Here is a 25,038-nt window from a genome sequence, read left to right on the forward strand (position 1 = left end):
GTGTCCCCAGTGAAGTGTGGCCAACGAGGGGACACGTATAATAAGGTGTGCAAAAAAGTCACGGCAAGCGGGATAGAGGCCGATCGCACCCATCGGTAGTGGAAATACGGCGAGCACACAGGCAGGTAGGCAAGCAGGCAGGCAGGCAGGCAGCTTGTCTGCCCTCCCACGATAACGTAACGGCATTGACCCAGCACAGAAGGCGCCATTAGACGGTGCAGGGGAGGCAAAATAAGCATTGTTGCCGCGGCGTCAGCAGTTGACAGGCCCAGAGCCAATGAGCGCGCGGACGAATGTCAGCTTTTTGGGAGTCTGAGCAGGCAAAGCCAAAAAAAAAAAAGAAATGCATGGTGGGAAAAAAGAAGCAGCGAAGGTGATGTAGAGACAGAAGGAGAGACAAGGGTGGGAGAGGTGGAACAGGTAGGTCAGGTGAAGAAGATGACAATGGGGAATGTAAAATAATATATTGTGGAATGGGGAAAAAACGGAACGGGACTGGCTGGAGAAGACGGTTAAGAGGTCGGCACCGATTGGCCGGTGTAGGGCGTACTTGAGAATTGTCTCGAGGCCAGAAGAAAACGAAACAAAGCGGCGAGGCAGGACAGGAACTCGGCCAGAATTACGGCGAGACTTGCCCCAAAAAAAAAAGAAGAACAAGTCCAAACGTTAAAGGTTAATTTACATCGGGATAAGCTCGGAAGGGAGGCCTCGGAACACGGGATTGGCTGCGCAGGTTACATTGACTTGTACTATTGCTCCAGTGATAATGGGGGGACGGAGGAATTACTAGAGTGGGTAGTTGTTCCAGGGAGCCCCAGATTCGCGGGAAGGTATTTTTTTTTTGTATGCCATGTACCTACTGACAATTTTGGCGAGCCGACTCAAGTGAGGGTTTCTTGGTGCGGCTGCTCGGGACTCGGATCGGGCTGGCGCACACATGTCCGGAAGGATGGTTAGAGGAAGGGTTACGACCGAACGGTAGGTGGCAAGAAGATATAGGGGATGATGGTGGCCCACGAGGTAGGGTTTGGGCCGTCTTTTTTTTTTTTTGTGGGAAACAAGGGGCATCTCCTTTTTTTCCTTTTCCTTTTTTTGTGCTTTGTCTGGCCACTGGGCTCGACGAAATAGGCTCTGCGCAAATTTCTTGGTTTTCGCTTGGCTTATCTATTTCATCTGTTGGCCCTTTACCGCCAATGTCATTGGACCTTTAAGAAGGCTTCTGGGCTTTTGACCGGCACCCGGCATTGTCTGCAAGTCAACCTTAACCGGACGACCTTGCCAATGCCTGTGATGTGAGTGGTGCTTCAGAACACCTGTGGCCTTGGCATCTTTCTTTGTGAGATCGGATGCACCCGGCTTCATGTTTCAGTGGGAGTTTTTATTTTTTTTTCCTTTTTATCTTTTTCATCTGCCAAGCCGATGAGAAGTGTAGGATGCATCGAGGTAAAATCTGTAGATCGTTTGTTTGGTGGGGTCTTGAACGACGGCTCTCATATGACGACATCCCGGGAGCATGAGGCTGCCATTTGAGGGTAGCAGCGTATTTGAAATTTGCTATAAATGAAACAGCCCATTTCTGTTATTTGGTTGCTTCATGAAAGAACTGGCCAGTGTCGGCATTATCGCAAGAATCAAATTCCGCCTAGACGGTGTATTCCGTAAGGCATTTCGTTTAGAAGCGTACCTGATTGGCTCAGTAAAACCTAATTCGTTGCCCATTGGGGCTGTTTGGCAATTCCAATGAGCATGCTTTAACCTTTTCGGCCATTCCCGTCTTTGAAGTGAATCCACATGCTAAAGGCTAAACGAATGGAAGGGTAATGTGCTCGCTTGGCAGTATTCTGCTCTCCACTCTTCCAGAAGCTGATGGTACCCATTACCGATGTCAGCTTAGTGTTCTCAAAAGACAACGACTTCCTGGCTTTCTGGAGCTTCCAGAGCTCTCCAGGCATCCAGTAGAGCTAGTTTAGAAGGGTGGGCCTCTCATCATTCATGTAAAACCGTCGTCATGGAGAATGAGACGATTCAGTCCTCCACTTCTTGTAATGTACTCCCCCAACCAGTTCCGGAGATTTCCACTTCACTACCTACTCGAGCGATTCCTGCCAGCCTTTCTGGGCTTGATAAATAACTCGTTCACTTGGCTTGCATTAGAGGAACGGCTTTAAACGAGCAAATTTAGGGCTCTTCACGAAAAGCCTGAAGCTAGATACTGACTAAAAACGCTCAAACTGAGCATCGTAGAGCCGCCTCATACAAAGGAAAAAATTGGACCAGAACCTTGAGTTTAATATTTTTTAATTGATAACACCATCTGGAGCAATATTTGCTCAATGCGGTTGATGGATCAGTAGCTGTGCTAACACCGCACAACCTTTGGAATTTAGAACTTCGAAATCATTAAGAGATCTCACAAAGTCACACAATCCTCAATAAAATATCCTTTGACTACTTTTTTGACATCTTTGTTCCAATCGTATGTCTTCCCATTCAAGTCAAAATGCACGCTACAACCGATCCATCGTTATGCGGGTGAAGCCGTTTCTCTGCAGCATGGCGTTAAGAGCCTTGACTTTTATACTCTTCGATACATCAGATCTATAAAATGCTCAAAGGTGAAAGTAGACAAATGTGCTCAAGTGTCCCACTTTGGTTCAATAAAAGTGCTCAGACCGCCTTGGATCCTTTTCTGCTCGTTTGCACCAACCGTTTATTGAGCAGGATGGTTGGTATAAAGATGGTAGGATGCCCAAGCATCGAGGAATAGTCAAATTCCAATGACAAAGACAGAGCCAAGGGATACCAGTAGTACTGGATCAAGTAGCTCGAGGATTTCTCTTAATGAGAAGGCAGTTGAGTCCGAAACTGAGGTCAAACACGAGCTGAGTTCTGTTGTTCATGAGGAAACCAGTCCTGTTAAACGAGTGGATGCAAAAGCAGAGGTTATCAAGGATAGAGGTGTTTACCGAGTGGAAGCACTCAAAAAAGTGCTATACTCTCACGAAAAAGGTCTTCAAATGAGAATCATTCTTGGTGTTTCTCTTCTTCTTTGTGCTTGGGCATCGTCCTTGGATACTTCGGTCACCATGAGTTTGCAGCCATGGGCAACCTCTGCATTTCAACAACATTCAATGGGTATAGGAACGATAAGTATTGCCAGCCAGATTATTAGTGCTATATCAAAACCTGTGTGGGCAAGGACGGCTAATATCATTTCACGCCCTACAACGTATTTGTTCTCCATGGCCTTTTACGTTGTTGGCTATATCATTGTTGCTTCCAGTCACACCATATCTGCTTATATTGTTGGTTCAGCATTTTCTGCAGCCGGAAGCTCGGGAGTGAATTTCTTAACGCTGACCATTGTCGCTGATTTGACCACATTGAAGTGGAGAGCTTTAGCCGCTGGTATGTTGAATACACCTTTTATTATCAACACATGGTACGCTGGATATATTGTTCTGGACTTAGGACCTTCACGTTGGAGATGGGGCTACGGAATGTTCTGTATTATCATGCCAGTGGTTCTTTCTCCTGCTATTATCATTATGTTTGTCTTTGAGAGTAGAGCCCAAAAGTATCTCGAAGAAGAAACGGTTACCGAGTACAAGCAAGGTGTGGGTTTTAAGAAGAACTGGAAGAAGCTTATTTGGAGAGTGTTAGTTGAAGTGGATGCTCTTGGATTAATTCTTCTAGGATTTGCATTTGCGTTGCTTTTATTACCCTTCTCTTTGTACAGAGAAGCCGAAGGTCAATGGAGAAACCCTAGTATGATAGCGATGCTTTGTGTCGGAGGAGTCTTGATCATTCTTTTCATTATTTACGAAGTTGTCTTAGCTCCGTTCCCCATTGTACCCAGAAAGTGTCTTAACAAAACTCTTATTGCTGCCGTGGTGTCCAGCTTTATTTCCTTGGTCGGCGGAATGCTTCCTCTCATCTACTTAACGTCTTACCTGCTTATCGTTAAAGAATGGAGTCTCAAAGACTGGACATACTTTAACAATACTTTTACTTTGGCTTCGAGTATATTTGGTGTTGTGGCTGGTATTTGCATGAAGTTGACCCACAGACATAAGATCTACCAATACTTTTCTATGCTTGTTGCCACAATTGGCTATGGAATCATGATTGAAGGAAACTTGGCAACCACAGACACAGCAAAGTTGGTCATATCACAAATACTTAATGGTATGGCTGCAAGTTTTGGTCTAGCCGCATCGAGTGTTGCATTACAAGCATCCATTCCACATAGAGATTTGGCGATTTCGATGTCTATTTTGTCGCTTTTCTCCTCCATCGGATCTTCAGTGGGTGCTGCAATTTCGTCTGCAATTTGGCAGGGCAAGATGGTCGACGCTTTAAGGAAGAACATGCCGCCTTACATCTCTGACGAAGATGTTATGCTGTTCTTCAGCAATCTTGGGGCTTTGAAAATGTTTGAACCTTCTACTGAAATCAGACAGGGAGCCATTATGGCATACAGAGAGGTATTTTTCTACTTCTACCCCATAGCGCTTGGTCTCCAAGTGGTTAATTTCGTCGCTGTGACTCTCCAAAGAAACTACTACCTTGGAGACTCCCACAATGCCGTGGAAGACGAAGATGGAAATTCAATTCCTGCTGAAGAGCAGATTATCGACAAAACATCAACAAAGAGAAAAATCAACTGGAAACACATGTTGATGGGAATTGAAGACTGGCCGGAGGAGCCAAGCAGACCTTCGGGCAATAAATAAGAAATAGACTTTACCAGGAATTAGAACGTTTCCAATTCGGCGAGTGGCTGAAGTGTAGTTTGAAAGATTGGAATGTAAGATAAGCTTTTGGGTGTTCCATGGCTGGCCGACCGTAGGCCGTTTCCAGATGTCCATTGAAAATGTTCAGCCCTTAACGGTGAACCCGAACGGTGAACCCTTACTTCGCCTCTACTACATCTTACCTCTCCAAGCCTCCCCAACTCATGCCACTACACGGTATCTTCCGTAACGCTCCGTAGTGAGACACTGGCTGCGAAAAAAAAGTACCACAACAATGGCACCATCTACCCGAGACAACAACAACCGAACCGTCTGTATCCATCACTTCCCCTTAAAGTTTAAGCAAAAACCCACGTCGAAAACCCAAATCCGAAAGCCAAAATCAAAACAAACACACCTCCCCACCTTAACCTCCCAGGCCAGACCATTTGCATCCCAATTAGCCCGCCCTGAATATCTCCCTTTCGAGCCAGTTTCGCGATTCCCGCCATGTTTCCAGTGTCCCTATCTCCCCCAGACCAAACATGCCCTCGCCAGAGCACAAAACGCAGCGTCTAAAAAAGTGCTCAACTGCCTGTTTAGGCAAAACTCCAATCGTCAACCCAGATATACCCACGAAACAATCAGAATCTTCCTGACAATCATTCCTCCCACAGTACAAAGACGTTCTATTATTGATCAATTCGTTCTACTGTAAGTTCTAGTCCCTCCATCTGTTTACCTTCTCGCTGCCGAACGAGCCGCCGCGAAGTCTAATTTATGCAAATAGTCAGACAACTATGGCCTGTCTTTAGACTATCGTTTAAAACAGCAGGTAAAGGGCTGCAAAAGAGAACCTCGAAACTGCTTCAGCCTCGAATTTTCTTTCTTTTTCCCCGCCGCTGTTCCTTTTTTTTGCCTAATCCTGGTACTTTTTCTCCCTATACGTTTTCTTCTTTTATTTACTTTCTTCCTATTTATCCCACTTTCTGGCTCTATCTGTCTGGGCCCAGTAGGCCTTACTTTTTTTTTTTTGTTTTTTTCGCGCGGTGCACTAGCCCTCTCTCGTTCAGTCGTCATAGCTTTGCATCCCCCCAACAATCGAGGCACACTGGCCAAACTGGTAAAAGGGCAGTTCAAAACAACGAAAAAGGGGAAATCGGTGGATATGGAATTTTAGGAAAAAACGAAAACACTCGGCCTACCGTCTTTTTATATTTAATACCTTGCAAGAATATTTTCTGTTTCTTCCTCTTCCTCTTCGTCTTCTTCACTGTCCATCACTCCTTCGTCTGCGCGTTGTTTACGTCGCGTTCAAAACATTGCCGGCACCAAAACACACCTCCCCGTAATTAATTCCCCTGTCGCACATAACCGCCTGGTTCGCTCCTGCCTACACCTTGTTGTCATCTCAACTTTAGTCAAGCTCAAGCTCAAGCTCCCATCTTCCTATCAGTCCTTCGTCCTTCTAGCGCCTCCCCCATGAACCCGGCGCAAGGCACCCCCAAGCAAAAGCGCCGAGGGAAGCCTTCCCTTCGTCTGAACAGACACAGTCATGTCCAGCCTCCTGACCTTGATTACTTTTCCAATGACCATTTCTCCAGATCCTTTAATTCGTTGATATTGGACGATATCCATGACGACCTCAAACCAAAACGTCCAATCAACAAGTCTCCTCCGTTCAATGTCAAGCACGAGGTGGGCTCTGGCGAGGTTGACGATGACATTGGAAGCTTTACCGATGAAGATGAAGAAGATGAACAGGATGATGGCGAATTACATCAATCTCATGTTTCCGATTCCGATAGAACTGCTACGGTCACCATCGACGATGCTTCCACTGCAACTCCAAAATCTGGCAGCAAACCATTGTTGAAACGTTCCTCCAAGTACTTCAACTTATCGATCGACTCCAACTTTGATCCTCGCCTGTCACCAGCATTAGACAAGTCAACGCCTTTCAATAAGTTTAAACGTCCTCATAAACTCGTCAGCCAGTCTCCATCACCCCAACATACCAGCAAATTCCCACAGGAGGGTGATACGCCGTCAAGAACGGACTTGAAGTCCCACAAATTGTTCAAAAATGGAAACAAGATTCGTGTTCGTTCCCCATTAAAGTTTTCTGCAACCCCTTCTAGTGCCTCCCTTCTGCTCCATCATCTAGCAAGGATATTTATTTGAAAGCGCTTCTCAAGAGCCCGAATCCAAATTTCAAGTGTTCCTCGCCCATCTTTGGTGGATACGACCCATACAACGCTGAAGATGAATCGCCACTGAGGAACAAGAGATATCAGTCCAATGCTAGCGTACCTATCTACAATGACGACGTCAGAGAGATCTCAGCCAGCAGGAAGAAAACACAGAGCACACCGAATATTGCATCAAATGATAAGGAGAACCAACAGGGCTCCCTAAAATCGTCATACAAGTTCGTTAAACCTTTGCAAACAGCATTTAGATCTACGGGTCTCATGAAGAAAAACTCAATGCCAAGTTCCAATAGCAAACTACCGCCTGAAACGCCAATGAAGAGAAATCCGCTTACTTTATTGAACAAGGAAAACAATAGTACGAATGAAACGGTCGACTCCATTATGAGTCATGACCATTCAATTGAGGTAGGAAGGAATGCTGTTATGTCTACCGCCAACGACTCGTCGTCCTCGTTCTTCCACATTGCATCGTCTACAGAACCGAAAAAGTCCTTCAGTCTTGACGTTGACCTATACAACGACTTTGATTTGGATGATTCTGTCCCTGAGACCCCAACAAAATCAAGCAGCAGAAATAAAACGCTATGGGCCCTCCGGACGAAATCACCCAAGCACCAATCCGTTCAGCATGTTCAAAACAACGACCACAATGAGCCATGCACGCCAGTTCTGAACTTCCCTTCACATTCTGTTGCATCTTCGCAGGCTACGATCAATCTTCCAAGTGGATTGGTTGACAATTCACACCACGACCTGACGCTCACGATATTACCAAGTAACCGGGCAGGTGAAAGCGGTTTTGATGGAAATAGCACTGACCAGTTGGACGAGCATCTAATAGGAAAATTTGGCCTCAAGAACATCAATCATATTGGTACCGGACAGTTTTCTGTTGCGTTTAAATGCAAATTCCAGAACGAAAGGTTTGCAATTAAGCGTACCAAGAAGCCTGTGATGGGAAAACTTGAGAGGGATGCGATCCATAGAGAAGTTGATGCATTGAGATCTCTTACGGCAATTGATGACGAAACGGAGGTCGAAGAAGGAAAACAGCATTTGGTTTTATTTGTTGAAGCATGGAGCTTTAATAACTATTACTACATCATGACAGAATTTTGTGAAGGAGGCACGTTACAGGCTTTTCTCGATGAACACAAGAATTACAAAGTGGACGAATTCCGGGTGTGGAAGATATTGATAGAGATCATGTCGGGCCTCAAGTTCATTCACCTGAAGAATTTTTTGCATCTTGACTTGAAACCAGCCAATATTTTCATTACTTTCGAAGGATGTCTCAAGATTGGCGATTTTGGGCTTGCAACCAAGCTACCGATCTTGGAGAAAGATTTTGACCTTGAAGGTGACAGAAATTACATTGCTCCAGAACTCATCAACGATAAGATTTATACCCCATTTGCAGACATCTTCAGCGTTGGTCTCATAATCTTAGAGATTGCAACCAATATCATATTGCCAGGAAATGGAACGCCGTGGAGGAAACTAAGGAGTGGTGATTTAAGCGACGCTGGAAAGTTATCAAGCGATAACATAAGCGATTTCTTGAACCACAACAACTTCTCATCCCTAACATCATACACTTCGTCGCTGAATTCTCTACAAGTACCTCCATCAGGACATCATCCAACTTCCTATCCAATGGCAAATGAAATGAACCCAAACCTGTTGCAACCTCCAGCAACAGCCACGGGCGGCAAAGGCGGGTCTTCTGCTGTCCCACTGTTTGGGCAAACAACATCAGGAATGGTGGAGAATGTGAGAGACTTTATCCCTCGCAATGCACCCCAATTCCTTGTTGTTAACAAGCACAATCTCGATAGGCTTGTCGGTAGAATGTTGAAGCCAAGTCCTTTTGAAAGGCCAACGGCTTCACAAATTCTAGAGATGCCTGAATGTGAAGAGATCGAAAACAAGAGGAAAGCAGGTGCTACGATTTTCGAAGGTGAGTTCGGACCTAACGATGACGACTAGACATATAAGAACAACGTATTTTGCATTAATAACAAGTAAACACATATCATAACGTAGATGCTTTCGTTGCATGACTTTGATTTGTTTTCTTTTTTGGTTTATCCTGGTACAGATTGCTTCAACTGTTTCCACAATGAGATTGTTTATTATGCTAGACACTTTCTAGGAATGCAAAGAGAGCGATTTGGATCGAGAAATGAATAGATCGGCTTACTGGATCTGGGAGTAGCCAGTGAATGGGTTGGAGTTCTTGGACTTCAAGTACTCGTCGGACTTCTCTTGCCATGATCTGTCGAAAGTCTCTGGCCTCTCTGGAGCGAATGATCTAATGACAGCAAACAAGGCGACACCAGCGAACATACCACCAACGGTACCCCAGAAGATCTTGTTCTTCTCGCCTGGAAGGTACAATGGCTTTCTTGGACCCCATTCACCAAAGGAAATGTAGTAGGCAGCCTTCTTTTCGGCTGCGGTCAACTCTTGCCATGGCAACTCTTGTCTGGACTTCAATTCCTCTATCAAGGCAGTCTGGTCTTCTTTTGGCAACTTCTCCCATCTGGTCTCTAAGTTGTTAACATATGCGTTGGACAATGGTCTTGGAGCAGCCTTAGCAACAGTGGATTGAAAGCGAACAGCTCTGAGGGCGGTTTGGCGAAGCATGTCTCTGGGTAGTAATAATGAGTAAATTTGGTTCCCTGTTTAGTGAGAAGTTCAGGCTTTGTCTCTGATTTTTTTTCCTTTATTTCCAGTGAGTGAGTGGAACCACTTTATGGTGCGCTTTGATTGGAAGAAAAATTGTGCTGTGCACGTCTGTTCGCGAGTCGACTTTTCGATGCGTGGAGAAATCTCTAGCGCTTCCGATTGCCTGATTTTCAAATACAGAGCACTGATTGGGGATTTTTGAGTCAACAGTCTTCGCTTGCTGCACATTTGATAATAGCACTTGGCGATTTCTATGGCGCCATGTTATAATCAGACGATTATTAGACGGAAGCGAATAAGCGGCGGATCTCGGTTGTGGTGATATTAAATTCAAAGTCACGGTCAACCAGGCGAATTTCTCTGTCAAACTTCTGGAAGATGGTGATGAACTCGTACTCCATATCAGTCCATAACTTCTTCACCAATTCTTGCTCAAACATGTCTTCGTTGGTGATGAAATGCTTCTCTAACTTGCGATGAATATCGGAGACCTTCTGCTGTAATTCCTTAGATGTGTAGCTGGAGACAATGGATTTGATGAAGATCTTATCGTCTTTCTTATGCTTCGAAGTACCGTCCCTGTTTTCAACTGCATTATTGAAATCAATGATCTTACCAATATTCTTGTGAAGAAGGTAGTCGAAGTAATGCTTTTGGGTCTGACCAAATACAACATCCAATTCTTTCTTCATATGCTGAGTGTTCTGAGTTCTCAAATCGCTCAATTGCAGGGTAACCAGGAAAATGTTCTGAAGGATAGAAACGTTACGATGAGCTCTTTCCTTTTCGTCATGAGCGTTAGACTTGAGAAGTGGATCGTCCCTTTCGAATAACTCAACCGCAGCAGCTGTGAGCTCATTGTAAGACTCCTTGACCATATCTTCAACTTCGGTCAATGCAGCAGTATCCCTGTGACCACCAGCCTCTTGTAATGACAGTTCAGTTGTGAAGATGATCTCATTAAGGTTCTTGATAGCTGGCAAAACACCGACTCTGGCACGCACATCAGACTTATTCAACAAGTCAACTTGACCAGTAATGAATCTCTTCCACATGGTCTTATATCTGTCAGAAATTTTGGTTAAGAAACTGAAACAGACGAAGTCCTGATCCTTTTCGCCGCTGTTTTTAATCAACCTGGTTAATTCGACAAGTAACTGGGGCAAGATCATCTCCTTTGGAGTGAGCCTTTTAATGAGTCTTGAGATATAGTTTCCAAAAATAGTGGTCATGGAGCGGAGCAAGTCATTGGAGCTTGTCTTGTAGTTCACCAGCTCAAGGTCTGGGTTATCAAAGAGTTCAACTCTATCCTTGAAGGAGTTAGTCTTGATGAAATCAGTGAAGTCCTCAACAGAGCAATGATGGAAAATAGTACCAACGAAGAACTGGATGACTAGGATCAACTCTTGAGTCTCGTGAACCATACGCATGATTATCTTAGGATCACCAAGCGACTTCGAGTTCGACTGGATTGTTTGAGTCAACTCCTTCTTTTTCTCCTGTTCATCAGAATGGCCACCCAAACGATGGATCAACCGTTGAGAGCCAAATCTTGACAGCTTCGATTTACGGAGAGCAGAAACTGTCTCCACACCACCAGACACACGCTTGGAAACAGTCTCATTGGCAGCGGCCTGTAAGTGCTTCAATCGTTCACTCAAATATCTGTCCAAGAAGTTTGCAAGATATCCATTCGAGTTCTCGCTAATGAGACGCATCTCCTTCTCAGATACACATTTCACAAAACTCGTGATACCAGTGTAAGCCAAGAACACTTTAAAAGAAACAAGTAAATTCCTTGGGAATAGGTTGGTAATGTCTTTTGTCAAGCCATTAATAGTGACAACTAGTTCTTGCTCCAAGAATTCCTTAAAATGCTGCACAAATACCGCTGAAGTATTCTGGTATTTCTCTTGGAACTGCTTAAGTGCTTGCATTGAACTCAAGTCATCACCAGCATTGCTGCTTCCAATGGCTCCCAAGGCTTCATAAAGACCTGCCAACTTTCTTTCCAAAGTTGGAATGGAATGAAGGTTCTCGAAGTCATGGTAAGTCGATATAAGTTGTAAGTCCGCTGGATTAACCCTAACCTTGTTCAAGATCTCATTCAAGTCGTTAAATAAGATCTTTTTATTAATGGACTTAACCTGAAGACCTTGAGAGTTATTCTCCAAGAGATTGATACGCGGAGCAAGAAGATCGAAACCAACTTCCATCTTCTTGAAGATGCCAATTAGATTCTCCACCTCACCAGAAGCATTCTCAACCTCGTTAGAAAGACTGTCTTTGCCAAAATCAAGCGATGTTAATTCCTCAATATTCCTTCTCTTGATTTGGTTGAGCTCGGTGTTGAGTTTCTTCACAAATGTTTCAGAGTTATCAAGAACGTCATAACCAACTTCATCGAGCATGTCCTCAATCTCAGGATCCACTAAAACTTTCGAGTCTCCCTTGTGAGATTGGGTTTCTGTTAAAGGAGTGTCGAGGCCATCTAACATTGGACTCTTGAGCGAATCTATACCCAGTTGATCATCATATGACAATTCGCTCTCGTTATCGTCTCGGATAGGCTGGGGCTTTGGCACGGCGGAGGCCTTCCTGCTCGAGCTAGTCGTAAGTTGGCTTTCCATGAAGTCTTCAATCTCCTTGATGGAACTATTAATACCGTTATCTGGGACATTGGTGGACTCTGAAACCGCCCGGGAAGTCTCTATCTCATCTTCATGGGCCTCACGGGGTGCTTCTTCTGCTGGGAATCCACCAGGAATCGAAGGCATACGGTATTTCCGTGGCTGTTCCGGTGTGACCTCTTCGTACACTTCTTCAATACCATCATCAGCTGGAGGGGGAGTGACAACTCTCTGGGGTGCTTGTGATGTATCCGTAGGAACCTTGAACTGGAAGTTAAGAGATTCTTGAGTTTCGTTGCCTTCTAGTTGTTCCTTAAGCTCGTCACCAAACGCAGCGGATTGTTCAATTGGCTCAGTAGCGTCTCTTCTTCCTTGTGCGGCAGAATCAGGCTTGTAGTTTCTTAATGGAGATGAAGCACCACCATTCTTACGAGCATACTCAGATATGGATGGCATTTGTGCTTGCTCTTCCTGTAGTTTTGGCTTCTCTTCACTAGGACTAAAGACGAAGCTGTGAGAGTCTGCTGTCTCATTCGGATCGTTGGAAACATCACCCAGTTGCAGCTGAGAAAACTGAGAATATGGATGAGATGATCTGACACTTTTCTCTGTTCTTGCACCAGTCTCTCCTGTAACCATAGAGCTGGCATCCACCAAACTTGTCTTCAGTCCAGGTCTGTCCACGTCCATAACAACCATAGGCTTGCTAGGTAATTTCCCGTTTGCAGTGAAGTCAAGACCTTTGTAAAGCAGAGAAGGATCGTAACTCTGGGAGGACATGTCAGCTGTAGTATTGGCCAGTTGTGCGGTGGGCTGTTGCAGGAGACTTGGTTTCGATGTTGGTAGACTTGAAGAAGAGGCTTGCGATGGAGGCTGCCCAACTGCTGGAAGATTCAATTCCTGCAATGAGATACCGTTAAGCACTGGATATCTTCCAGTGAATTTCGTGTAGATCTGCGATAAATGGTGAACAAACTTCATCATGCGGTCAGGACCTTCACCCGATTTCCAGTAATAATTCTTGTTCAATTGCAAAACCAAAGAGTCAGGACCAGTTCTCGTAATGCCCTGGAGCTCGTCCAAATCCCAAGTACGTCCTATTTGATAAATGTGTTTCACATCGTTGTATTTACCCTTCTGGAGAAGCACTCTGCCGGAGCTCTTGGTGGCAACAACCAAAATACGATTCTTAATAGCACCAACCTGACTAGGCGGAATGTCCGAAGGAGGAGGCAGTTGTGGGTACAGTGAATACTCTCTAATGTTAAGGTGGGTATTATACCTGATTTCAGGAACATTACGGCCCTCACTGACAATAATCTTGGAGTAGCAATCTCTGATGATCTGGTCCACTATCATCTTACGTGGATCGACAGGCATTCTTGGAGGAGGAGCTTTCTGAGGCGCATTCATAGGCATCATGTTTCTTGGGTTCTTTTGGAGAGGTCTCCCTTGGGGAGGAGCCTGCTGTTGTTGTTGCTGCTGTTGCTGCTTTCTTCGCCGAGGCGAAAGACTGTGGAAATTCATTACTGAGATGTTAGAATATCACAAATATCTTGGTGTGAGTGGTGAATTGGATGGAGTTGTGGGTTAAGGTGTCAGTTGAGCTACAACCATAATCAGTAACAACGAACGTGTCTACATACAGGAAAATGTGGTGGCTGCCAAAATAAGGGAAAGACCAGGGATGAAGTAAGTAGTGGTGGCTGAAAATATTTGAGGATCATTATTACTTTACGATTTTCGTTAAAGGTGTGGTCTTTTTTTTTTTCAAGTTTTCATTATAGTATGTATGTTGGACTCCATCCACACTCTACATGTAGATTGAGGATGGTAGTTGCATGCTCTTAGACTCCGACAGCGTGATTTAGCGACGAAAGTAACCGATTCAGTTTCTCTGTAGACGCATGCTTTAGGTCTTCTTCTTTTTCTTCTTCTCTGGTGCTGGGGACACGTCCTTACTTTGAACCTCAGACTTGTCCACGTAGTAGTTCCACAACAAGGACAACTGTTCAGAACGCTCATCCATAGCATGGAGACGTCTTCTCAAAGCTTCATTGTAACAGATTTCCTGGACAACAGGGAAGAACAGCTGTGGCCACTCCTTGTGGAACAGTTGACACTCCTCAACGATATCCTTGAGCTCTAGCTGCTGGACTTTTTGCTGCAACTCGAATTGCTTAAAAACATCGTCACCAATTAAACCATCTTGGTAAAGCTTGGTGAAAACAGGCTCGTTTTCTTTGAGCTTAAGAGATCTTCTGATTGCCTCGACAGCTCTTCTCAAAAGAGCAGCCTTCACAACCTTCTCTGGGGGCCTCTTATCCTTGGCTAACAGCTTGTCTTGGTATTTCTCTCTGAGAATCTCGTAGAGCTCCAACAGGTGGTTCTTGCCAAAGATTGGCTCTACAGACACCAACTTATGGAGTCTGTGACGTCTGTATAATATGGAAAAGGCGGTGAAAGCGGAAAGCATCACGGCCACATAAATAAGCGGCGTCAATACCGACATTTTGACCACCGTCTGGGCGGCTTCTTCCTCTGCTTCGGCCATTTTGGGTAGTGGTGGTTGTAGGCGTTGAAAACGACTTTGAAGGAACACCACGTCGAGCGCTGTTGTGATGGTGCACGGGTGTATACATTAAGGAAGTATAGGTATACACTTGTTCAATGTAGATCTGACAGGGAAGCCAAAGAGCAGAAAGAGAGGAAAAAAAAAAAAAATAAAAGAAGTGTTTAATAGTACTTTCAGGAGACTGTTTATGAAAGGCGGAAGAAAGAAAACAAAGTTGAGAATATCTCGTTGATTTAGTGCTCCAACAAGGCGAAGTTCTCATAGTGAGGGTTTTTTGCACCCATTCTCTAAAGAGACGTACCGCCACAAGAACAAGACGGTAGCCCCTTGATATTTTATGAGGCACGCAGCCAGTGAAGGTGCCAGGAAGCGTTAAGCTTAGTATATTTTAACCCAGGGGAATTGCTTTTCCAGTATAACTCCCCTTGTCATTTCTCAAACTAATGAGAGAGGAACCAACTGTCAGCCTATAGTTAAACGAACTCAGAGGCCCAATCTCCACCTTCGAGCTCCGTAGCAAAGAAGCAAACCAGGATGTCTTTTTATAGAGGAGTCCTGCTTGACTCCTTCGGTTCCCCAAGTAACACAAAAATAACAATGGAAACCTCTCACGGGTCCTTTCCTCAGTGCTCGTTTACCAGAACAATAGTCTTTAAAAGAGTGAGAGAAAACAACCTTTATTCCATTCCGTCAGGGTTCCTATGCTCAATGACGACATACAAAAGGAGGGGCCATACTTATTTATCTGTAAGATCTATAAAGCAAAGGATATTTTTGCATGACTTCTAAAGCTTATGAGTGGCTGCAAAGCTGAACTTTGGTTACTGTAAAAGTAAAGAAAGTGGTACAAAATCAAAAAGAACACGCCCATTTCCCAACCCTAGGGGATAGGCGACTTTTTTCTGTGCGTCGCCAGTTATGGAAGTGTGATTAGGTGCCCACGCCAGGACACGAAAAGTGAATACTTTAAAGAATTTGAGAATTAGGAGTTTTCAGAATAGTATTGTTTTATATTGTAGATGCCTTGTTCATTCCCGGTATTTCTTGTGGACCAAAGACCCGAGCTCGGGCCCAAGTGGTCCTGTGTCGCTTAGCGCTAGTCTGCGTATGCTGGTCTAAGCGATATTACGTGTGGCACCTGACATACAAGAAAAATCATGGCACCTTTTTCTGGGCCACATTTCAGGTTATATATATATATATAGATGCATATTTCAGGGTTCTTTTCAGGGTCCGAATTTTAGTGAAGTGCAATGAAGGGTGGTGCCAGTTTGATCAGGGACTCGCCTGAATACTCAGGGTACCCTTGCAAGGAACACTTTGTTTCGCAGCCAACGTTAAGGTCTGATTTTACCCAGCTCAGCACCTACGTGTACCTCCAGTCAAAGCCGGACTTGGGCAGGAGGCTTCAGCAGGTCAGGCTGAGGGATTCGAGGGGTTCGAGGGATAGCGTGGATTTGGAAGGTTTTGAGGAATGGGACTTGGAGGATGAATAAGGCATGGCACAGGCTGTCTACTTGAATGGTAATACTAAAAATTAATAAATGATACCCGTGAAGCAAATGTAATTCGAGAGAGGTTTTACGTAAGGTTGAGGCAGGAGAATGGTGGAAAGTATTTTGAACGGGACTTCATGAGAAGGCCCAAGAGGAACTTCTAGTAGTCACCAAGACGGCTTCTTCGGAAGAGCCTGACAAGACCACCGAAGCATGAACCAGTCCTGGCAAATCTATTCATAAATCTCTTCTACTGCTTTATATCAAAGTTAGTGTATTAAAATAGTTAAACAGAATTATTATACTCAAGACGCCAATTAAACGTCAAATGAGCCTGGCATGGCAACCAGGCCCTGCTTCTCGGGGCAGCGGTAGCAGAACCTGAAGAGGCACCAACACCTGGGGCAGCAGTGGTGGAGGCGCCTTGGCCAGCAAGGCCACGTGAAGTAGCGTTGAGGTCGTCAGTTCGAAGATTACCAAGACGGTCAGACAAATTGGCAGCATCTTGACCGGAAGTTCCACTAGGGTTGACATTCGAATGACGTTCTTGGGTGTCCAATGGATCCCTTGGGGAATACGATTGGTTACCACCCAAAGTGCCGAGCTGGCTCGTACCACTAGTAGTACCAGTGCCACTAGATTGTGGAATCGTCAGGGACTGAGTCTTGAGGGGACTCTCCTTGTGAGTTGTGGTTCCATAACCAGCAGCAGAGCCAGCAAGGGCAGCAGCGGCGGCAGAAGGCACGTTCTGGCCACCAGAAGTAACTGGAGGGGTTACACCACCGCCGCGAGGCTGGGTGTCTTTCCCTTCAGAAAGCAGGCCACGGGGATGGCCAAGCTGGATCAAGAATTGACCATTCTCGTCAGTAACAGCACCAGAAGAGTCAACTCTCAATTCCTTGATACCATTCAACAAATCGGTACGTCCCTGAACAGCAGCGACGGCCTGCTTGGCCAAATCCTTGGCAGTTTCGGTATCCTTAACACCAATAACCTTAACATTCTGGTAGAAGTTAGGGTCGCTACCACCTTCGGTAGAAGTACTAGGGTAAGGCTCACGGTAACCAGAGTGACCACCAGTGCCAGCGGCAGCACCACTAACATTGCCTAAGTTACCTTCCTGAGCGAATCCTTCAAGTTCATCCTTGGCCTTCTCGTGCTCATTGTGGTATCTCTTAGGGTCAACATCTCCAGGGTTAGATTGATGGAAAGTAGCATCTGGTTGTTGGGAACCAGTAGAAGCACCGGCAGCGCCGGCACCAAGTCCAGCAGCACCGAGACCAGCAGCACCGGCAGAACCTGCTGGTTGAGGCTCAACGTTTCCAAGCTGGCCTTCTTCAGCAAATTCTTCGAGTTCATCTTTAACCTCCTCATGCTGGTTGTGGTACTTTTTAGGATCAACATCGCCAGGGCTTGGGTCATGGAAACTAGCATCAGGGTGCTTAGATTGAGCAGAGCCAGCAGCGGCGCCACCAGCTAAGCCAGCAGCACCAAGTCCAGCAGCGGCAGCACCAGCACCTGGGGCAGACAGCTTAGGTTCAACGTTACCAAGCTGGCCCTCTTCGGCGTATTCCTCAAGATCATCCCTAACTTGTTCGTGCTTTTGGTGGTACTTGCGAGGATCAACTTCCCTTGGGTTAGGCTCGTCGAAAGAAGCATCAGGTTGTTTGGAAGATCCAGCAAGACCAGCGGCACCGGCTGCTCCAGCAGCTCCAGCACCAGCAGCTCCAATAGCAGGGGCAGAACCTGAGAAAGCAGAGCCTTGAGGTTCAATGTTACCCAAACGGCCCTCCTCAGCAAACTCCTCAAGCTCGTCCTTCACCTTCTCGTGCTGGTTATGGTAGTTTCTAGGGTCAACATCTCTTGGGTTCTCCTGAGAGAAAGAGGCATCTGGCTTTTCATTAGAACTCTTAGAACCCTTTGATCCAGCATAGGCACCAGCGGCTCCGGCAGCGCCAACCAAACCAGCAGTACCAGCAGCGGCACCAACGCCAGGACCAGAGCCAGAGCCAGAACCAGAACCAGAACCAGTACCGAAGCTAGTGCCGGTAGGGGCACCAGTGGCAGGTGCAGTAGACTTGTTCTGTTCATTGACAAGGCCAGCTTGCTTAACCTGTCCATGGAAATCAGCAGGGTGAGGTTCCTTGTTAGAACCAGCAGCACCGGCAGCAGCACCAGTAGCACCGGCAGCACCGGCAGCACCAGCGGCGCCAGTGGAATCAGAACTCTTAGCAGCCTCGGCTTCTCTCTGGGCACGCTCAGCATCCTTGGTACGCTGAGCTTCAGAAGCATCCTTCTCAATGTAAATCTCTCTCTTGTTAGCATCAACGACAATCTTGCTGTTCAGCACATCTTCACCTTGCTTAGAAAGATCACGAGTAGCCTTGAGAGCAACCTTCTGAGCCTTCTCTCTGTCAGAAATACCAATCACTTCCACAACAGGTTCGCTGCTGTGGTCCTTCTTACTGCTGGTAGCATCAGAATGGGCGTTCTGTTGATGAGCAGGATGGTCAGGGCCGAGGCCTCTCTCCTCAGCCAACTTCTTCACACCAGCAGCATAAGCAGTCTCAATGAGAGTCTTCTCTTCTAATTCCTTGCTCAGGTAACCAGAGTCAGCAGCAGTATCAGCACCAGCTGTAGGACCAGCATTGGCACCAGCATTCTCAGAAGCCAACACTTCACGACGGTGTTGTTCCCTCTGGTCCTTGGAAACATAAGCCTGGCCAGAAACACGTGGAGCAGGGTGGTTTCCACCACGTTCAGGAGCGTAGTAGGGGGAGTCTTGATACTGTCCAGAGCTTGGAGCTGGAGGAGTATCAACGAAAACACTTGGCGAGCCAGCACCGGCACCAAGAGCTCTACCTAAAGCGTTAGAAGAGGACTTCTTCTGGTTCCTCTCAATATCTTCAGTAATCTTAGCAGCCTCGTCAGGGTTAACAGCTGCCAACGCAACAGGGGCGTCCTTATCTTTATTGGGGCGTGCGATGCCTCGGCGAACCGGTTGAGCTAGCAGCTTCAGAAGCCGAAACGCCGCCCAATTGACCAGACTTACCACCAGAGTTAATGAACTCACTCTTTGAGTGCAAAGCAACGTCAGGAATTGGCTGGATATCGTCAGCCTTGGAAGTAGCCTGCTCCTCACCATTGTCAAGCTCGTCAGCACCGTGCAAGCCCGTAGCATGCTTCAACTTAGCAATGGAAGGGTCTTCCTGCTCAGCAATGTCAAGCAAAGAACGACCGTCGTTCTTGATACCTTGCTTCTTGTTGTGCTCAGAAACGTCGGTCTCCAAGCTCTGACCCAGAGAAGCCAGCTTGGTGTCGGCATTAGTAGGACCAGAACCAGATTCACTTGCATTGCCAACCTGATTAGACTTAGTTCTCTGCTGAGCCTTCTCCTTAGCCTCCTTAGCGACGTCATCAGCACCACGTCTGTCTTCAGAACCAGAAGCGGCAGTGAGACCAGGACCTTCAGTTCTTGGGTGCTGGAAGCCTGGGTGCTTCAAAGATTGAGCACCGCCGGTTTCAACGGCGCTTGGAGCAGTAGCAGTAGAACCGTACTTAGCCAGGGCACTTGGTTGAGAAGTAGACTGCTTGGTCTGCTGCTCATTGTCCTTACTCTTGTTCTCGTATTCATTGTAACCAAGAGCGCCAGCAGCAGAAGCACCAGCAGAGCCAAGAGCGCCCTTGGCAGAGTCAAGGTAGCCGTGCTGGCCAGCAGGACCTTCCTGGGAAGTACCTCTAGCTTCTGGGGCACCCTGGGTGTGGACAGAAGCACCGTGAGAAGCACCACCAGCACCAGGAACAGCAGAAGCAGCGTTAGTGGCACCAGCAGGGCCAACGTCAGCCTCGTGGGACTCCGTAGTCTTGTTCAGGCCGCCAAATCCAAGAGCCTGAGAAGCAAGAACAGAAGCAGCACCAAAGGCACCAGCAGCACCGGCAACAATACCAGAGCCAGTACCAGAGGAAGAGCTAGAAGCAGCATCCTTAGCATCCTTAGAAGCAGCATCCTGGCCAGCACTGTAGGCCTTCTCCTCGACGCCCTGACCTCTACCAGCTTCGTAAGCGCCCTTTCTAACACCAGCATCGTAGTAGTCCTTGTAGTCAGTGCCAGAAGAGCTCTGCTGCTGCTGAGACCTGGAGGTAGTCTCTGGCTGCGAATGCTTCTGCTCGCTAGAGCCAGAGCCCGCAGCGTAACCTGCGCCAGAACCAAGAGCCGCGCCAGTACCTGCGCCAGCGAGAGCTCTGCCAGAGCCAGAAGAAGTACCAGCGTTAGAGCCAGTCACAGCAGACTTGGACTGGCCAGTTGGAATAGCACTAGAACCAGCATTGCCGCTAGCCTTAGGGTCCAAAGTGCTTCTGTTTGGCGAGTGGATAGCGTCAATCTCCTTCTGAGTAGTTTCAATGTTCTTATCCAAACGTTTGATTTCAGAGTCGTAGTCAAAGTCCTCAGAAGATGGAGGCTCGCCAGCCTTGACAACGTTGGAGTGAGCATCGCCCTTGTTGGCCAAGTGAGAAGCGCCTGCTCCAGCAGCACCACCAGCTGCGGCACCAGCTGCAGCATTACCCGCGCTGCTCTTGTCACTTGGACCATCCTGGCCAGAAACCTCCCTGTAGGCCAGCTTGACACCGCCACGGTTGTAGGCAGATCTGTTCTTGGAGTGTTCCTCGTCCTCGTCAACCTGGCTGCCAATCTTACCTTCGTCAGCGTCAGCCTTGGCCTTCTCCTGGCCTTGCTGGTGGATCTCGTGGGCCTGTCTCTGGCCCTTGGCATAAGCCTGCTCAGAAACGCGGTTGGCCTCGTCGTCAATCTTGTCCTGCTCAGCGTAGGCATCTGGCTTGGTCTTCAAGTTCTTGTTGTGAGGAGCCTGCTGCTTGGTGGCTTCGGTATACTTGGAGTCATCAGAATCACCGCCCTTAACGGCAGAAGCACCAAGAGCACCAGCGCCAGCGCCAGCAGCGCCAGCACCAGCATAAGTGGCGGCATTGCTCTCGTTAGCGTTGGAACCGTAAAGACCACCCTGGGTGTCCTTAGGGTCGTAGAATCTGCCGTGGCCTTGAACTGGGCTGGCGGCATTATCGTAACCAGGGTTGGTGTTGTCCACAATGGCATTGCTGGATTCAGGACCAGTGCCACCAGAAACCTCGGTAGGCTTCTTCTCATTGGCATAGTCACCGCCCCACTGCTTCTCCAAAGGCTCGCGCGAAACGTTTGGTGGCTGCGAAACCACTCTGCCCTTGTTGGTGGATCTAATCACATTAGGATCCTGCGAAGAAGAAGAAGAGCCCCCGGCGGCAGTGCCTGCTGCTGCACCACCTGCTCCTCCCAAAGCGGCACCGGCGGCGCCAGCTGCTGCTGGGTCAGACTTGCTGCCAAAAGTCTGGCCTGGGGCGGCGGTGCCGGTAGTGTTCTTACCTGCTGGGTGTCCCTCGTCGCTCAGCGAGCTGGAACTGGAACTGGTGCTGTTGTTACGCTTAACACCAGCCTCGGATTGGGCCTTCCGTTTACCAGCACGGTACAGCGCCCTTAGTATCTTTTCGTTTTGCTTCTCTTTCGAGCTAAAAGTCTGTTTGATCTTTCCGATGAAACCGTCAGTCATGATGTTGTTTGTTTTGTTTGTTGGATAAAAACTACAATGGGCCTACGGCGGGCTGCTGCTTGCTATATATACCAGCTGCTGTGGAGCAATTAACCCGTTTGCTAATCACTCGCCCCTACATGCAGCTGGGTCCTCCAGCGACCCCTGATGCCGTAGCCGCACTGCACTGGGGGAAGATTGCTGCTGAGACCAGACTTCGCCTTTTGCAACACTGGAGAATGAGGCGAACATATTGGATGGTTTTTCCTTTGAAAAAAGACAAAAAAGTTGTGTCTTGACCTCTCTTTTCTCCTGCTCATCACAATTAATTACTTCCTTTGGCGCCGTGCTGTTAATACTTTGCTGCCACTAGTGGCTCAGCTGTGGCGAGGTCGTTGCTCTCGCCTGCACAATGGCTGCTCTCCTCCAATGCATCGAAGCCTATGACGTTATTATGGCAATGGGGCCTAGCAGCGGTAATATCGCAACCTCGCAGCCACCGAAACCTGTCATGCCCATTGCGAACGACGTTGGAGAGCTAATCTCGCTTGGCTGTTTGCGCCACGATCGGTTTGCCAATGTAAATTATTCGCCGAGATATTTGCCCTTGTAAATTGTGACCGATTGGTCTTTGTGAGGTATTCGTGGAGGGGGAGGGGGAGCGAAGGCACTGGTGGTGGCTGCGAAAAAAATTCCTGGGGTACCAAATAAACAACGATCTACCTCGGTCAGATCCATCAATGGGTGGCCAATGGGTGCGTTTGGTAACTTTTGCCTCGACACATTCTTCTCAGTCGCCACCGTCAACGGTTTGGCTTGGTGGGTGGCTGCTGCTGTATGTTTCAGCAACTGCGGTGTCTGACACTAAGTGGATTCAGGCATGGTCGGCCATGCCATGCCATGCACTGGCTATTCTGTGTCTCAGCAACAAATGTCTGCGGAAGCGCCAGAGCCTATTTTATACTAGCGCTAGGCAACAAAATGTATGCATGATACATTTGCCGGTCAAACTGGTGGTCTATTTCATTTATGTCGTATTGAGTTTGGTTCTCTATGTGGTAGGTTGCAAAAACAGCGTCGCTATCACGATTCTAATGCTAAATGAGTGTTGGACAATGTCAATTGGGTCGTCTAACTCGGCTGTTCTCGCGGTGTGGGTATCTCGTCTTGGAGCTATCTCCGTATTATCGGTATTCTGGCTTCTTATTAGGCTTGTTGTAATTTAATCGGGTCACAAGCCACTCCAAACTCTCTTTCAACCCCTGGTTCTCCAAAACAGAAACGGGCAATAGTTTCGAGTCAGTAGCCTCCAACTGACTCACAACCTCTATAAATACACCGGTCTTCAACGATACCAAGTCCACCGCCTGCGGCAAGTCTTGCTTATTTGCTAACATGAGTATAGGGACATTCACGCTTTCACCACCTTCTACTTTCCACAGCGAGTCATTGGCAATTTCCATGAGAGTATCGTAGCACTCGCTGAATCTATCTGTATCTGTGGAATCAATGATAAATATGATACCGTGACATGAGCGGTAGTATCTGGACCACATGCTTCGAAGGGACCGCTGGCCTCCCAAGTCCCAAAACTTTAGATTTATATTCTTGAGGTTTGCTGCAGCACTGCTGGCAGTATCGCTAGGTTTGAACCGGACAGTGGTGGTGTTCTGTCCCACGGTAGGCAATATACGTTTGCCCTTGAGGATCTTGACCGAGTCTGAAGGCTCCTTACTGCCAGCACTCGAGGACTCCTCCTCTGTATCAAGATGTCTAGTTAAACTGGATCCAGCACTAGCATTGCGTTTGTTCTGCTGTGCCAGGCTCTCGTTGGGGGCTGGGTAGAGCAACTTAATATGCTCGAGAAACGTCGTTTTACCAGCATTGTCGAGCCCTAGAATAAGCACATTATACTGCTCCCGCCTGCTGTATTGCGTGTATAACGACAGTGCAAGGTGAAACATGGCACTGGTTAAAAGAGTGGTTTGATGATACTCTGAGGTGGTTCTTGTTTTTCGGCTATGAGACAAGCGCGCCTACCGAGGTGGCGATGGGCCAAGAGTTGTCAAGAAGGGATGATTGGTGTAAGGTTTTTAAAAAGAATATGTATATGGGGGTATTTAAAAGGTGAAAAAGGAATAGAAAGTGAGTTTTTTATTATGGTTTTGGGAGAGGAATGTTGGTGAATCCTGACGTTGGGGATATTTCGCAGCCATTACTTTCACAAGACGCTGTGTGACAAAATGGAGAAAAAATAAAATGCACAAAATAAAAATATAAAGTAGGTCAAGAAAATAGTTTTTACATGGCAGTTTCAAAGCAAATCACTTAAGCTTACTTTTAGTCCTTCCAAGTTGCTTCTTTCATTGACAAGGCATTCTATGTCCCATCTCTGTCTTATGCCCTAAGCGAGATCTCTGTACAAACACATCCGTACCGCCAGAAAAAAGTCTGCCATATAAAAAGCACCTCTTCTCGAAATTCTTCATCCCAGCACCTTCTTTTATTTTAACCAAAACGTATGTGTTTCCAATACTTCAGATGATGAATATACAGATAGGGACAACTGATTCAATATGAAGAGAGTTGTCAATTCGATAGTAGAACTTTATTCTGACCTAGTGTTCAACGAAAACAGTCCACTAACAACCAGTGAAAGCATATGTGATGTCTATGAAAATTGGGTAAGGAACATCCCGAGCAGGAGAAAGCTTAGCAGGAGTCAACCCAGGAATGGGATTCTTTGCTGCTAAGTACTTCTCTTGGTGATGCTCCCGACCATTTTGTCACGTTGTGTAAATACTCTGTACCTTGTCTTCTTTGCTTTTGGATGTTCCATCATTTAACAAAGCTACCACTGCCTACTAAGCAGTACAGGTAGCCCTTGAGATTCGTTCATTACGAGTCCAAAGTGCTTGAGTATGCATTTGGTGGACCTCTGTCCATCAGATCCATGCTACCAGCCTGATCATCATCAAAATCCGGTTATAAACCGTCTAGCACTCAGTTCTCGATTTTTCTTCGTGACAACGTGTCTTCTAAGTCAAGTTCAAGCCAGTCATTCCTTCCACTCATCTTTTTCATTTTAAGCAATGTGACATCATCGTCGACTAATAAA

General features: G+C 46.7%; 7 protein-coding genes across 7 annotated transcripts; 2 read left to right on the plus strand and 5 right to left on the minus strand. All coding sequences in view use genetic code 12, as the record gives it.

The window, feature by feature from the left end:
• Window positions 1–2,777: 2,777 nt before the first annotated feature.
• Window positions 2,778–4,736, plus strand: CXQ85_000394 (uncharacterized protein; the record flags this gene model as incomplete). Its single annotated transcript, XM_025484142.1, has 1 exon — window positions 2,778–4,736. One exon carries the CDS (start codon window positions 2,778–2,780, stop codon window positions 4,734–4,736), a length of 1,959 nt encoding a protein of 652 aa, XP_025342357.1.
• Window positions 4,737–6,218: 1,482 nt separating this feature from the next.
• On the plus strand, window positions 6,219–8,941 carry SWE1 (tyrosine protein kinase; the record flags this gene model as incomplete). The annotated part of the gene is made up of 2 exons (XM_025484143.1): window positions 6,219–6,856; window positions 6,904–8,941. The coding sequence occupies 2 exons, from the start codon at window positions 6,219–6,221 to the stop codon at window positions 8,939–8,941; spliced, it is 2,676 nt and encodes an 891-aa protein (XP_025342358.1).
• Window positions 8,942–9,151: 210 nt separating this feature from the next.
• COX5 (cytochrome c oxidase subunit Va) lies at window positions 9,152–9,601 on the minus strand (the record flags this gene model as incomplete). The annotated part of the gene is made up of 1 exon (XM_025484144.1): window positions 9,152–9,601. The coding sequence occupies one exon, from the start codon at window positions 9,599–9,601 to the stop codon at window positions 9,152–9,154; it is 450 nt and encodes a 149-aa protein (XP_025342359.1).
• Window positions 9,602–9,924: 323 nt separating this feature from the next.
• SEC3 (GTP-Rho binding exocyst subunit) lies at window positions 9,925–13,800 on the minus strand (the record flags this gene model as incomplete). The annotated part of the gene is made up of 1 exon (XM_025484145.1): window positions 9,925–13,800. One exon carries the CDS (start codon window positions 13,798–13,800, stop codon window positions 9,925–9,927), a length of 3,876 nt encoding a protein of 1,291 aa, XP_025342360.1.
• A 385-nt stretch (window positions 13,801–14,185) lies between these two features.
• On the minus strand, window positions 14,186–14,827 carry CXQ85_000398 (Sec63 complex subunit; the record flags this gene model as incomplete). The annotated part of the gene is made up of 1 exon (XM_025484146.1): window positions 14,186–14,827. One exon carries the CDS (start codon window positions 14,825–14,827, stop codon window positions 14,186–14,188), a length of 642 nt encoding a protein of 213 aa, XP_025342361.1.
• A 1,803-nt stretch (window positions 14,828–16,630) lies between these two features.
• On the minus strand, window positions 16,631–21,941 carry CXQ85_000399 (uncharacterized protein; the record flags this gene model as incomplete). The annotated part of the gene is made up of 2 exons (XM_025484147.1): window positions 16,631–19,311; window positions 19,343–21,941. 2 exons carry the CDS (start codon window positions 21,939–21,941, stop codon window positions 16,631–16,633), a joined length of 5,280 nt encoding a protein of 1,759 aa, XP_025342362.1.
• Window positions 21,942–23,104: 1,163 nt separating this feature from the next.
• Window positions 23,105–23,884, minus strand: ARL3 (Arf family GTPase; the record flags this gene model as incomplete). The annotated part of the gene is made up of 1 exon (XM_025484148.1): window positions 23,105–23,884. The coding sequence occupies one exon, from the start codon at window positions 23,882–23,884 to the stop codon at window positions 23,105–23,107; it is 780 nt and encodes a 259-aa protein (XP_025342363.1).
• Window positions 23,885–25,038: the final 1,154 nt, after the last annotated feature.

This window comes from Candidozyma haemuli (assembly GCF_002926055.2).
Source record: "Candidozyma haemuli strain B11899 chromosome Unknown A_2014730914, whole genome shotgun sequence".
Taxonomy (NCBI): Eukaryota; Fungi; Ascomycota; class Pichiomycetes; order Serinales; family Metschnikowiaceae; genus Candidozyma; species Candidozyma haemuli.